General features: G+C 34.8%; 1 protein-coding gene across 8 annotated transcripts in view; it reads right to left on the minus strand.

The window, feature by feature from the left end:
• The window catches only part of DIAPH2 (diaphanous related formin 2), a 246342-nt gene that overhangs the window by 125132 nt on the left and 106987 nt on the right, over positions 1-14223 (minus strand). For all 8 annotated transcript variants that reach the window (XR_010834759.1, XR_010834760.1, XM_067005015.1 and 5 more), the window contains one exon: positions 6387-6550. Coding sequence is in view for 6 of the 8 variants with exons in the window: in XM_067005015.1 (XP_066861116.1) it covers positions 6387-6550 (164 nt within the window). In the remaining 2 variants the exon portion in view is untranslated. The remainder of the gene's footprint in view (positions 1-6386; positions 6551-14223) is intronic.

The following is a 14223-nucleotide window of genomic DNA, read 5'->3' on the forward strand; positions in this document are numbered from 1 at the left end:
TTATATAGCATAACAATCTTATCTGCAGTTGCAAATGAAAGAAGAGAAAGAAAAATGACAAAGAAAAATAACAGAGTCAGTAATTTATTTAGTCAGCATACTTGCTTTCACACAGCAAAATTATATACAGAGTCACAGGTTAAGCAAAGGGAAATAGTGGTTAAAGCTGTTATACAAAGCTAACAGAAGAAATGTCACGATTTCTTGAAGGGCTGTGTTGAATTCTAAGTTCCGATGACTGGCCTTTATCTAGAACTATATATGCTGTAGATTCAAAACACAACATATTATCTATCTATATATATACACACACAGATAACCGATCTTCAAGGAAAACCTTCTCCAAGCACTAAGATCACCATCCTGTCATGCAGGAAGCTGAGGAGGTTTGGCAGGTTTAAGTGTGGTTGAACAAGGAACTCTTGATGTAGCTCTGATGTAAAACAGAAAAGTTGAAAGCTAGAAGCATGGTTACACTACGCAAGAGAAATACAGCACTACTGCACAGGGAGGGAAAGAATTAAGAAAACCAAAGCTCAGTGGGAGATAAAATTGGCAAGTGACATTAAAGGCAACGAGAAGGGTATTTACATCTACAAAGGCTGATTAAGGAAGAGAGAGGTCTGCTGCTGAATGGAGTATGGAACCTAACCTCAGAGTCTCAGGTACTCAGTGCCTTCTTCATCTCAACCTTTACCATCGCTGTCTCACAGGCTACTGGGGCAGCTGACTGATGTCATTGCAAGGCCTCTATTTCATCAAAAAGCTGCACGACTCAAGGGACATCCCAAAGCCTGTGAAAAGCAAGTGTTATTCTCATCTTAAAAAGAGTGAGGAAAGCTTGGTGAACTACATGCTACTCAGCCATCACTTGTGTTTTCAGGAAGTTCACAACACGATTCCTTCTGGAAGCCATTTCCTGTTACATTAAGGACAAGATGCTGACTGGAAACCAAAAGAATGGACTTAGCAGGGACAAATTGTGCCTGACCAATCTGACTAGCTTCTATACTGAAATGACTGACTGGCTCTGTGGAGGGGAAGGCAATGCATGTTTGTTGTTATTTATCTTGGTTTTACCAAAGCCTTCAACACAGTCTTCCACAGACAGGGTATCTCAATTCATGGAGATATTCAAAACATGGTCCCACGCAGCTTGAACTACTGCACTAGCCCTGCTTTGAGCAGGATGTCAGACTCTCTAGTATGTTCTTCCACACTAAACTACCTCATGATTCTATGGTATGTCTTATCATAAATGTTCACACCAGAAATGTTAGCAACAAAACCGAAAGCAGCAATCTAAAGAACTCCTGAATTTTTATTTGTTAACAGCTGTAGTACAAGAAATAAATCTGGAGAAAGACAAACAAGAAGAGCCAAGTCATCCATATTTCAAAAAATACCTGGAATTATATTTTGGCCATCTACTTCAACCATTTACCATAAATGGGGAAAAAAAAATACTTAGAAGCAGCATGCAGGCACTACTCTGCTTTGAAAACAACACATTTAATAAGTAGGCATGCTCTAGAGGACACCTGGAAATGCTGTATATACTCAGTTTTCTCCAATGGTTCCTGAATTCTTACCAGTGGTTATGAATTTTTACAGTAAATTCCACAGATTAAATGAGTTTCAGTGATTTCTTGCTTTTTCTTGCTTTTTTCCTTAAACTTGAAAATGAAATGCTTTTTCTTTTTGAAAAACTTTTCATAGCCATCAAAATGTTGCAGGAAATTTTAATTCTTTAAAATAATTTTCCTCATATAAAGTAAAATCATTGTACTGCGAACTTCTAATGCTTGCCCTAGGCCTTCTTCATGCATATGGAAAAATTAAATCCTTAAACAAGAATCTTTACGCCACTGAAGTCTACAAGGTTCTGCTCTAGTGGATAAAATAAGTCAGGAAATTCTCAAAAGACCTAATTACAATTACTACAACTAGTGTATATATCTGAACAAGTCAATTTGACTAAAGCACAAATTATACTAAGGAAAGAAAGCTTTTCCTTAAGCTATACACATCTCAGATCTCACTTTTTTATACTGAAGCTTTAATATTTAATATTTAAAGAGGCTTAGAAGATAATACAGATAAAAACTTTTAAAAACCTTAGCACCACACAGATAATTAGCTATTCAGACCAACACATACAGCATTAAAACAGTATCTTACTAGACTACTGCCCACTTCCTAAAATTATAAAGCGACACAAGAAATTAGCCCCACTTCTCTAGAAACTTGGAAAGATTATTTGTTGTCTGTCTTTTCTGTTTGGAATGCAAGTCTGATATTCCAAACCAGAATACAGAACTCGATAGTTCTGTCTTAGTAAACTGAATTAATTCATGGAGATTTAGTCTTTAGAATAATCTCCCACCCTAAAAAAAAAAAAAAAAAAAAAAATTTTTACTGCAGTTTTTTCGTATTAAGTAAAACAAACATCATACAAATATCCTAAGAAGAGGTGACCATACATAGGTGTTTAGAAACTCCAAAAGCAGAATTGCTGGTGGATTCTGATCTCTGCAAGGAGGTATAACTCAAGTTTGCATCTGTAATTACTTTCCCTGAACACAGAAGGCACTTTACATCAATTAGGTAATAAAACAATTATGTTTTGCAATGCATTAATTTGCTGACTGCATTTACAGCACAAGATGAAGGTGTTGTGGAGGTATTATTCAAACATAATAACCCTTTAACAAGGATTATGAAAACATACATGTGAGGTTATCGTGATCCTCATTGACAAGGAAGTACATGACTGTGTAGTGCCTACCAGAAAGATGCTGTCTTCTTGATTTGTGAATAGCTAACAGTTCTATCTGAATTTTAAGAAGGAAAAGTCCATTAAAAATAATTTAGTATGTAAGTGAAATACTAAAGACGGATTACATTGGAAAAAATGAAGAATAGTTGCAGTCTACTGAAAATATACAACTACTTGCTCAAAGTAAATCCTTTTTCTGCTAGATTCGATGTTCAAGGAGTATTTTATCTTTACCAAACACTATGATAATATCCTCTTCCCCTCCAATAAAAGCAAAAAAGGAAAAAAGAAAACAAACGTCAAGACAAGTTTGCTGTCTGCTTTCAGTACTGTCTAGTAATCTTAAGAACACAGATGTTCCCACACTCATACATAAAGAAAGTAAAGGACATCCTGGCAAATAAAACCCAGGTAACATCTCATGGTAAAAATTATCTGGGTAGTTTATAGAATTTACACCTCTTTTCCATATCCACAGAGGAGTATTTGCAGAAGATACGTATACAGCATTAACAAGAGGATTATGTGCATGTTGGGAATAATAATTAACAGTAGTTTGCTAGTAGTTTTCAACACCTTCATTACTCTGATTGCTACAGTTATTTCAGTGATTAAAAATAAAGTTAGAAATGCCCTAATTTTTAACAGTTTCCTAAAACAGTGAGAATTGGCTATCTGGAGCCTTGCTATAAGTACAAGTGAACAAACTGCATACAGAAGAGAAATTTATTCTCAATGTAAATTAAAATTCTTCAGTGACGTAATACACTTCCTTCCTCCCAAGTCACACTGCATTTACCTGCATTCTGTATTTAATGTGCAAATGTTCAAAGCCACCTGAACATTCTGGATTTAGAAGCAGGACCTCATTTAAGTGAGGTAAATTAGCAAATATTTGAAAAACAAATAAAAAAACAGATACTTCAAGGCCACATAACAATCATCACTGAAGTAAAGGTATTAGAGATGCAGTGAAATCCATTCCAGACAGTATTCTCACAAATGATATTTAGGAAATTCAGTAAAACTTAAAAATTGAACCACCAAAAAATTCGCAAATATACAGTTTTCTATAGTATAGGCTAACACCACATTACTTAACCCTAAACACAACTAATGTAAAATGCAAAAGCAATCCTAGAAAGCTGCTCTGAAGAAAAATGAAGTTAACTTGTGAACAATTGGTTGGATGAGAGGCAGCAGTGTGCCTTTGGAGCAAAGAAGTTGGAATCCACAGTCAACTATTTTAAAAGTACAGTAACAGGTTGAAGGAGGCAATTCTTCCACTTTACCACTCCTTGTAAAAACATATCTGGGGGAGTTCTGTGCCCAGAATGAGTTTCAATGAATATTGGAGCGTGTCCAGTAGTTGATATCAAGATGGTCATGAGGTTGGAGCATATGACAAGCAGAAGCTGAGAACTGAGCTTGTTCTCCTGTAAGAAGAGAAGGCTCTCGGGCAACCTAATTGCTATCTACACAACATAATGAGATGGTGTACAAAAGACAAATCTAGATTCTTCTCAGAGGTGCAAAGCAATTGAACAAGAGACAATAAATACAGTCTCTTATGTTATAACTTTTTTCCTATTCTGCCACCACAAGTGTGATCACTGTGGAAAACAGAGAGGTCATGAAGTCTCCATTCCCGAATAAAAATTTAACTGAACAAGGCCCTAGGCTACCTGCTGTAACTTGACCTTACCTTGGAATATATAGGTGGATTAAATGATCTCTGAAAGTCCAATCAACATAACCACATGAATTTAGACATAACACAGCCGACAACATAGTGCTGATGTTCTAAATATGACATAAAAATTAAAAGCTCATAAAATAACCTGATTTGTGTCTTTGCAGACTGTGGAACTTATATCAGCAGAACATTTATTGCATTCATACATTTGAAATTTTGGCACCCCAAGCCTTGTGGTAATTCCTGCCAGTGGGATTAATCCTAGATTTTTCTTGAGTCGACTCTTTGTTCTTTAAATTACAAAAATATTAGACATATATAAAATCTTAACTATTATTATAATATATATTATAGCCATCATATTAAAGGATAAAGGACAGAATAACCACTCTATTTTATAGAATACGACATTTCATATAGAAAATATATAACTATTATACCTTGACATGAAAAGAGATTTGTCTCCTGGACAAGCATACAGATAAATCTCAGAGAATTTTCTCCTTAAATAAATAGCAATGAATTAAAGCTGATCCCACCCTCCCCGCCGTTATTATTCAGTCACTTCAAATACAATTATAACCAGCAAAGAGCAACAGGCTATTAGTCAGATCTTGAGGTAGTCAACAAAGAAGGAGTAGACATATTTAAGCAACTGGAAGTATTTTCATTCTAATATGCTCTCTAGAAAACCTGGATATTTGTTCTCTGGCTCTTATCACCTTCAAAGCCGTTTAAATACAGACTTGAGGACAGGTTTTTCACCACAGTATTTGGATATTGCTAGTTTGAAGTCTGCTTCAAGTAGTTACAATGAAGTAGACTTCAAAAATTAGACATCCATGTTTGAAAATGTAAGCTTTGGATTTATGAAAAAGTAAATGCATTGAAATAGCTTATGCCAACTATTCCTGTTTTTGACACATCTTCATACAGATGTGTTGGCCTACTTACTTATTATAAAAAAATTGGCAATTTGCTTACAGTAAAAAAAGAATAATTACAGCCAAATTAAAATGAACAGTTAGATATATTGTAGTAGAAGTTTACTAATACAGTAAACTTAACACTAAAATTACATTTTAAAGTGGTTATTCATCCATCACACCGAAAACCGAAATTCCTATGATTATGTGATGAATTAAGCCAGATACTGGCAAAAGACACATCTCAGAGCTACAGCTGGATGGTAAACAGTGGTATTTCCAAGCAATTTTAATATTCTCTAGAGACGTAATGTGACACTCCAGGCATCTGTTTTCCTTGTGCACTTCCTACGGTGCAGCTGATTATGGCTTCCAGACAGCCACTAGGAAAGATGACATTAAACCCATTTAAAAACTTAGGTGTTGAATAAAATACTTAAATTCCGACATAAAGAAGCCAAACCCTGATAGCAACCATACCAGCTGAATAGAAATAGTACTACGAACATCTAAGTGAGTATTCGGAATTCAGTCAGAAACAGAGGGCTTATTATGAAAGTCTAAGCTTTAGCATCACAGCATCATGAAGACATGAGTCAGATTCCTACACAATGTGAACATAGGTATGCCCATTCTGCTTTTTGTTCCATTATTCACTAAGAGTTTGTGTTTTTTTGGTGGTTTTCATTTTTGTTGTTTGGGGCTTTGTGAGGTGGGGGGTGAGGGAGTGGGGAGGGTTGTTTTTTTTACCTGTTTTCTGATTATCCATGTCTTGCTCACATTGACAGTTGGGTTTGCAAGTTAAAAAATTATAATTATCAGTGACCAAAATCAAATTAATTCTGGACACATGCATCTGACACCCTGCCACAGTATAAAACAAGAAGTTAACTAAAACTCTAGGAAGAAAGAAGAGGAAGGAATTAAACTTGAAAGAACCCAAAGGAAAAATAAGAATATATGATGTTTTGCAGACATTACTTACCAAAAACAGAGTTCTGAAGTTGCTCAGATCGCCAAAGAATTCTTCTATGCTTACTGTTTTGGGATCAAAGCTAAAGTATTCTCCCAAATTTTCATACAATTTAGTCATGTTGTTGTGCATGTTGGACAGTTTTTCATACTGTTCTCGCGCACTCTCAGCGAAGCTGTAAGGTTGTGTTAAGGAAAATGATTCATGTGTAATTAAATCTACCCCCAAAATATAAACAAGAAAAAAACTTCAGTACTAAGTTTGTAGAATCACAAAATATGCTAGTATTGTCTTGCTGTCAAGTGGGACATTTTTTATATGTTTATATGTATATGAGTACGTTCCAACATAAGAAGGTAGAAAATTTCCTTGATCCTGTTGGCTTAGAAGTCTAGTCTAGCTCATTATACTGAATACATGATCATAGCTCAAAAGCACTTATGCCCCCTTGTATGTTTAATATAGGTAATAGAGCTACATAATTTACCTGGAATACTGTGTTCAACTCTGGGTCCCCCAGCACAAGAAGAACATGGAAGTATTAGAATGAGTTCAGAGTAGGGCCACAAAAAATGATCAAGGGACTGGAGCCATCTGTCCTATGAAGACATGCTGAGAGCACTGGGGTTGCTCAGACTGGAGAAGAGAAGGCTCTGGGGAGATCTTGTACCAGCCTTCCAATACCTAAAGGGGCCCTAAAGGAAAGCTGGGGAGGGACTCTTTGCCAGGGAGAGCAGTGACAGGACAAGGCGTAATGGCTTTAAATTAAAAGAGGGAAGGTTTAGATTAGATATAAGGAGCAAATTCTTTACTACGAGGTGGTAAGGCACTGGAACAGGTTGCCCAGGAGAAGTTGTGGATGCCCCATCCCTAGAAGTGCTAAAGGCCAGGCTGAATGGGGCTTTGAGCAACCTGGTGTAGTGGAAGGTGTCCCTGCTCGTGGCAGGGTGGTTGGAGTTAGGTGATCTTTAATGTCCCTTCTAATACAAACCATTCTATGATTCTATGATAATTTTTCACAGCTTATGAATACACAAAGATGACAGCTATACAAGATGTTGAGGGGTTAATGTTCTCTGTATTTCAAGTCGGTTTACAAACAACTTCTCAAAAACTCATGAGTTCTAAGCTAGCAAGAAAGCAAATAACAGGACAGGAAAAAAACAAAAACATTCTTCTCTAAAGAATGTCCAGACATTTGTCTGTTGCGGTGGAAGTAAAAAGCTGGATGATAATTGCCAGCTACTCAAATGCACCACAGAACGAAACCCAAAACACGAGTATCTAATGCAAATGTACACTTTTATATTAGGTAATATCAACCCTAAATCAATCAGAAATTCTCAACAATATTAAATCAGAGATACAAAAAATACCTGAATTCTTTAAGTACTAGTGATAAACAGGTAATGAATTGTTGTACAATCGGAAATGAAACCATGGAAGTTGACGAGACTGTTGTCTATATCCATTCTGTTCCATGCTCTTTTATCCTCTCCCACACTGAAAGAAGTACCTCTTGCTTTCATTTCCATGAAATTATATTATTAAAAGGTCACAGTATATTAGACATTGTATTAGTAACTGAAGAGTGTAGAAATTAATCTTAGACTGATTTCCATCCCAGCAGTGATCGTTAAAAATTTGCCATAATCATTTTAAATAGAAAAAAGGGGATTTTTTATTTCTATATGGAAAATTGGTTTTAGAATAACTTATTCGTAAACATAGAAATAGTACAAGCTGTAAAGGGAAATATTACTTTGCCTTAAAGCTAGTTAAGTTTCAGTCTGCTGTTTTATTTTGTTGTGGTTGTTCATATCTGCAAAGATAAAAACTCACAAATCACTGTAAAAAAACATCTCGTACATGATTAAACTAGTTCTGCGGATCACGAATTGTAGCTGATTAACAGGTTGTGCTGGATGTATCAAAACCTAAGAACAAGATATGAGTTTTTCCCTGACCCACAGAAACCATGCAGCCTGACTCCCTGTGGCTTTTATCTGTAATGACCGTCTTCCATGCAGATTCTCTGATACTTAATACAGCAATGCTCATGACTCAAAGTTTCCCCATACTTGTGTCTCTAATCTGAGACTCTGCCTAGTTATCACATTACTAACTAAAAAATATCTGAGATCCCTAACTCTCTGCAAAAACAACAAACAACCCAGAAACTAATTACAGGAATGAGACATGAAGACTTGATATAAACAACTTATTTTTGAGACCAGACTGAGCCCCAGTACAATTCTTCTGAAATCAGCCAATAAATTGCATAATTGACAAAAGAGAGGAAATATAGGTAGATGTTCTGTTTCTAACATATGCTCCTTGGTGTTTGGACACTGTTGAGCACTTAAGAGGCTATGTCATTTCATAAGTCACGTGCAAGAGTGTCAAGGCTGAAAATATATTTTATTGGAAGGATGATTAATATTTTGTTTGAATTTTCCTGCTCTAATTTCAGGTCATCTAAAGTCATTTAAAAATTGGTTCTTTGAAGTATGATGGAAAAAGCTTTTATATAATATAAATTTCTCTCCTGGGAAAAATATTTTCCAAGTAATCCCCTCTTCTTCATTAAAGCCTCAGTATCATAAAAAGAAAGTTTTATTCTTTTGCTAGCTTTACATGTTCATTTAGGATGGCAAAAAGATGAAAACGCTGTGATGGACATTAATAAATATCTTTTTTTTTTTTTTAAACAGTATCTACCTATATAGTTTCATATCAGGGCAAAGGCAAGAGTAATAACTATATTTTCATTTTAGTTCATGAATTTTAACATGCCTGGTTAGAATTTCAAGTGCAGAGCACTGAATCCTTCATCTTAACACAAGACAAACCTGGTATAGTTCAGTGTTCGATGACATTTAGCTGTATAAAAGGAAATGAAAATTTAATGGCAAGAATATATTAAATAGGTAATAATGTCACATTACTGAATTATTGAGCAGAGTCTAAAAATTTCTTAGAAAAACACCAACCACCTTACAGTCAGTAGACTACTGTCTTGGACAACCCACCAAAAATACTGAGAAACAGAAATACAAAGATACGCAATTATACAAATTACATCTGCGGTTCCTTTCAAAAAAGCTCAATAATATAATATAAAACCAAATTAATATATCAGAAATGATAAGAAAGTCTGAAAGAAAAGAAAAAACTCATATTCTAGATATGAAACTCTTTGAGACACACCTCCCAAAGTCAAATTCACCATTAAGTTTGCACATGCGACTTCAAAAATAACAATAACCACCACAATGAAAAAAAAAACATTTCTACTGAAACTAGACCATATTTAAGAGCAACACTGTATAAACATATACTATAGTTTCAACACTAATATTTTTCGTTCAGTAAGTTCCAAACTGCAAATAAGAAATACCATTAATAGATGACTTGTAAGAGAAATGAAAGTTAGCAATGTCAGATTAATATGATGAGCAAAGAGAATGGACTATTTTAACTGTACTTAATGTTAAAGAAAACAAGTCAGTGCTGTAGAGACAATAGTTTCAAAGACCATATCCAGTCATGTTAAGAAAATTATTCTTAGTCACATGATACGCTTCTTACAATCTTCATATTTATAAAATAATAGTAATTTGAAACATCACCTTGAAATATACAGCAATTCCAGAAGGGAATTACTGGCCACCACTTGGGCAACTCTGTACACATAAGCCTTAGTAAAGTTTTGAAATACTTATTTCAGTGGTTACTAGGTAAAAGAAAGTTTACACTCTTTAATAAAATTCCACTTCTTATTTCAACAGTATGGTAGATGGCAACTACAAAAAATGACTGAGATTTTCTAAGCATCAAGTCTGAATTTTTGAAGCAGTGTTAATTTTAAAATTTATGGGGAAATTCCAGATGTCATGACCTCTTTCACTTGTTTCAACACTTGACCCTGCATTTAAATATAAAAAGTAAAAAAAAACACTGTTCTAGTAACTGATACTAATATATGGTTTTATTGTATAACCCAGTAAAATTCTCTGTATGTCATATCTCTAGAGAATTTTAAATAAATTAGACTCCCTATTAACTTCTGCTGCCAAATTTTAGTTATCAACAAATTCTAGTTTTTTCTAGTCTTTCTGTCAAAAGAGAAAGGCTGCGAAACTTTCAAACTTCTGTTTTTCCTCCACAAAATGTTTTTGTTTGCTTTTGCATTGCTGCAAACTTGAGTTTCCACCCAATTCTTACAGATAAGTCACTACACCAATGATCTTCGCATTTTGAAAGAGGACCGGGTAACTATGTCACTATGCCACTAGGCTACATCATTATGTCAGAGAGAAAGAATCTCCAATTGCTGTCAATACTAGATTTGAATTATGTATCAATATAAAGGAACGGTATCATGGTACTTCCAAGCTTTTGTTTGGTTTCTTTCAAGTAAACAGATGAGAAAAAATATCAGAGTGATGAAGGTTAAAAACCTTAGATCTGCTGGATGGTTAGTTATCACTTCAAACATAACATTCACTATCCATATATCAATCATTATTTTTCTGTTAGTTACTCCAAAAATTCCTCAACACTCCATTTACTATTCTGAAAATGGTTGATTTCCATCAGTGTTCTGTATCTCAGATAACAAAGTTTAATTAAACTGGCTTATTAAAATTTACATTACAAATTACATGTTTGAATGTTTCTCTGTGCTGTCCTGAAATGAACTACGGAATTAGTGTCTACAATACTTAAAGTAAAAGGGAATGCAGCTGCATGACATACCACCTTATCATTCTGAAGATACACATACATTCCACAACTCTTCAAAAGGACAAATACAGCTGCAATATCTGGGGAAACAAATACAGTTAAGTATTGATAAAATTACAATTTAGTTATTAAACCAACACAGAGTACGTAAATGCTACCAGTATAAAACTAGCCTATTATCTCTACTGCGAATTCTTTTATTTCGGAAAAACGGAAATTTGTTTTATTATTTTAACCATCATTAACTTATTGTCAGTCAGTTCAGTGCATAACATGTTGCTGCCAACACCAGTGAAAATTAATAAACCAGCCGAGAAACTGCCTATTTAAAGAATTTAAAAGTGAATCTGCTGGAGCCCCAAATGAAATAATAGGGGGAGAACTAATTAGGCAGAAAGAACTATATAAATAACCATACAACAGCTGAATTTTGTTTGTACGCCTTCATGATGCATTAGATAAACCATACAAGTGGTATTAAAAAAACATTTATGACACACCTCATCATAAATGTTGCATTTTACTAATGTGAATGTGTGGATTAGTGTATCTGCTTGCAAATTCACCTTATTCATAGGTGGCACTTGTCATCCTCGGCAGTAGGAAATTAGCAACAAACAGACATTAAGTGTACGGTTGATCAGACAAGATGAGGAAACGATTTGAAGACTGCGCCTCCACAGAGGGGTCTGTGTTCATACCTAATAGTACTTCAATGAAAAATCACGACCTAATTTGGCCTTCCGTATCTTCTGAATCAAGTGCTGACTTGCAGCCAAACTGAGCTTAAATGAGCGACTGAGCACTGACACAGATAGCCCAGAGAGGTTGGGGAATCTCCCTCCCTGGAAATACTCAAAAGCCATCTGGACATGGTCTTGTGAAGCCTGCTCTAGTTGGCCCTTCTAGAGCAGAGGGGTTGGACCTGATGAACTCCAGAGGTCCCTTTCCCATCTCAACCATTTTGTAATTCAGTAAAATCCAGATGTATAAATATAATAACCAACACCTTCTTCATAATTTCAACTTTACACTGTAACATCTCAAAGAATTTCTTCAGCTAGATACACAATGCAACTTCATGCCATTCAAAAATCCCAAACTTACCAACAAGTTTTATGCACTGTACTTAACCCTAGTAGACCTTTTACCACTCCAAGCATGCCAGAATGAAATTTAACTAGGAAGACTGCTTAAGAGAGACATGAAACACTAAGAACATACCAGTTGTCAGAATCTTCACTATTAACTATAAACACTCAGTTCTAAAATTAGCTTGCCGAATAGTTATTTCAGTAAATTGAAGTCCTGATTAAACTTGTAAACTAGTATTTTATGAAATGCCTATGATCAGAGTAACTACATTTATTAAAAAATACTGGCAATTCAGTTTTAGAAAGTAAAAGGACCAGATACTTACAATGCCTGCCCTGTGTTTGATTTAGCTTTCTATCTGTACCTAAGCCAAATCACGGTTTGATTTAACACACACAAAAAACGCCTACACCTGTGCTTCAAAAAACCATCTGTGAAAACAATGTAATCTCTTGACATCCTTACTTGAAATTAAAGCCTTAAGTAGACTTCTTGCAAATCTATATAGCCATACACTACTCACAGTAAAACACTCCCCCCGCCCCAGGGATACACCTATCTACTACTATTAGAAAAATACACTTGAACAAGAATACAAACCTTCTAATCACTTCCAAATAACTACCAGTTAGTGTCAAAATGTACCAAAAATATTTCAAGTACGCATTCTGCATTCCATCATTTCAAGCTAGGAAATCATTTCAGAGCAGAACTCTGGATTATGGAAAAGCCAAAGGAGGCTAAAAATATATTTTACACCGCTACAAGAGAAACTTTTATACAATATTGTCATCATCTTTAATAAAGGGTGTATCATTGCTCGTAGTTTCTAATCTCTAAGCTCATCCATAATAGAGCATTCTTTGAATTGAACTGCAGAAACAAACAAACAGAACTTATTAGCTGAAGACAAATTCAGCTTTAATAACAGTAAGTCATTTACAGAGAGAGCTTTATTTTCATCTGCTATCAGTAAGTAAACAGATACTAACAATTTTATCATTCACACTACATACATAATGCATCTCTCTGACTACAGAGAAGTCGACTTCTGGAACACACAGATAATTATGAATCACAATTATATACTCAATCTTTTATTCCAGTAGAAAGCCTATCTTTTCTGGAAGAAAAAAAAAAAATACGGCAGAAATCTTCATTACAATACACTTTATATACACAAATTAGAACCCAAAGAAATCAAGACCCAAACAAAGAAAAACATTTTACCTGTTTATAAAAAATCACATCCTTTTGAAGAATTTAAAGATTCACTAATAAAATATCAATTAAAAGTTCAGTGTAGTGATTTGTTTCCCAAAACAAAGCAAAAACAACTCATCATTTGACAGAGTAGCCTGCGGAAGGGGAAGGGAGTGTTGTTGCTCCTCAGTTACACATCTAAGGGTTCTGTGCCTCTCCCTGGCCTCAATTACAGCTGCATTCAGTGTGTACAGACACTATTTAAGTGTTTGTGTCCATGGAAGTGAAGCAAAAAGATCATAACCATCTGATAAAAATACTAATTGTAGCCTACTCATTCTCCCTAAATTGCAGACTCACTCCGAAGTGATGTTAATCATCGAGGCCTTTCTGACTTGGCCCTAAATAGCCATAAAACTTTCATCTTCATAAACATGAGAAAATATCAATGCTTTGTAACTCCTAGCTCTAAGCATTTATATCAATTTCGAATTTTCATCAATTCAAACTTCTCAATAATAGTAAGACTCTTTCCATTGACTACACATATACCTCTTTAATATGCACAAAAGAAAGCTTCTATCAACAGAATTTCAATAGTGCCTTTTTACTTATTTATACTCCTGTTAATCAGGAAGCAGAGATCAGTGGCCATTTCTCTAAAAGTTCCATAGAAACCCTCTAGGCAAAAATTGATAAATAAAAGTCTATTTACAAAATATTCAGTATAAGGAGCAAAGCTCCACAAGCTGTTTCTTAAATTGGTTTGTATTAGAAAAGCCTGCTCAAATACTTATAAGGC

Source organism: Anser cygnoides, chromosome 13 (assembly GCF_040182565.1).
Source record: "Anser cygnoides isolate HZ-2024a breed goose chromosome 13, Taihu_goose_T2T_genome, whole genome shotgun sequence".
In the NCBI taxonomy this organism is placed as follows: domain Eukaryota; kingdom Metazoa; phylum Chordata; class Aves; order Anseriformes; family Anatidae; genus Anser; species Anser cygnoides.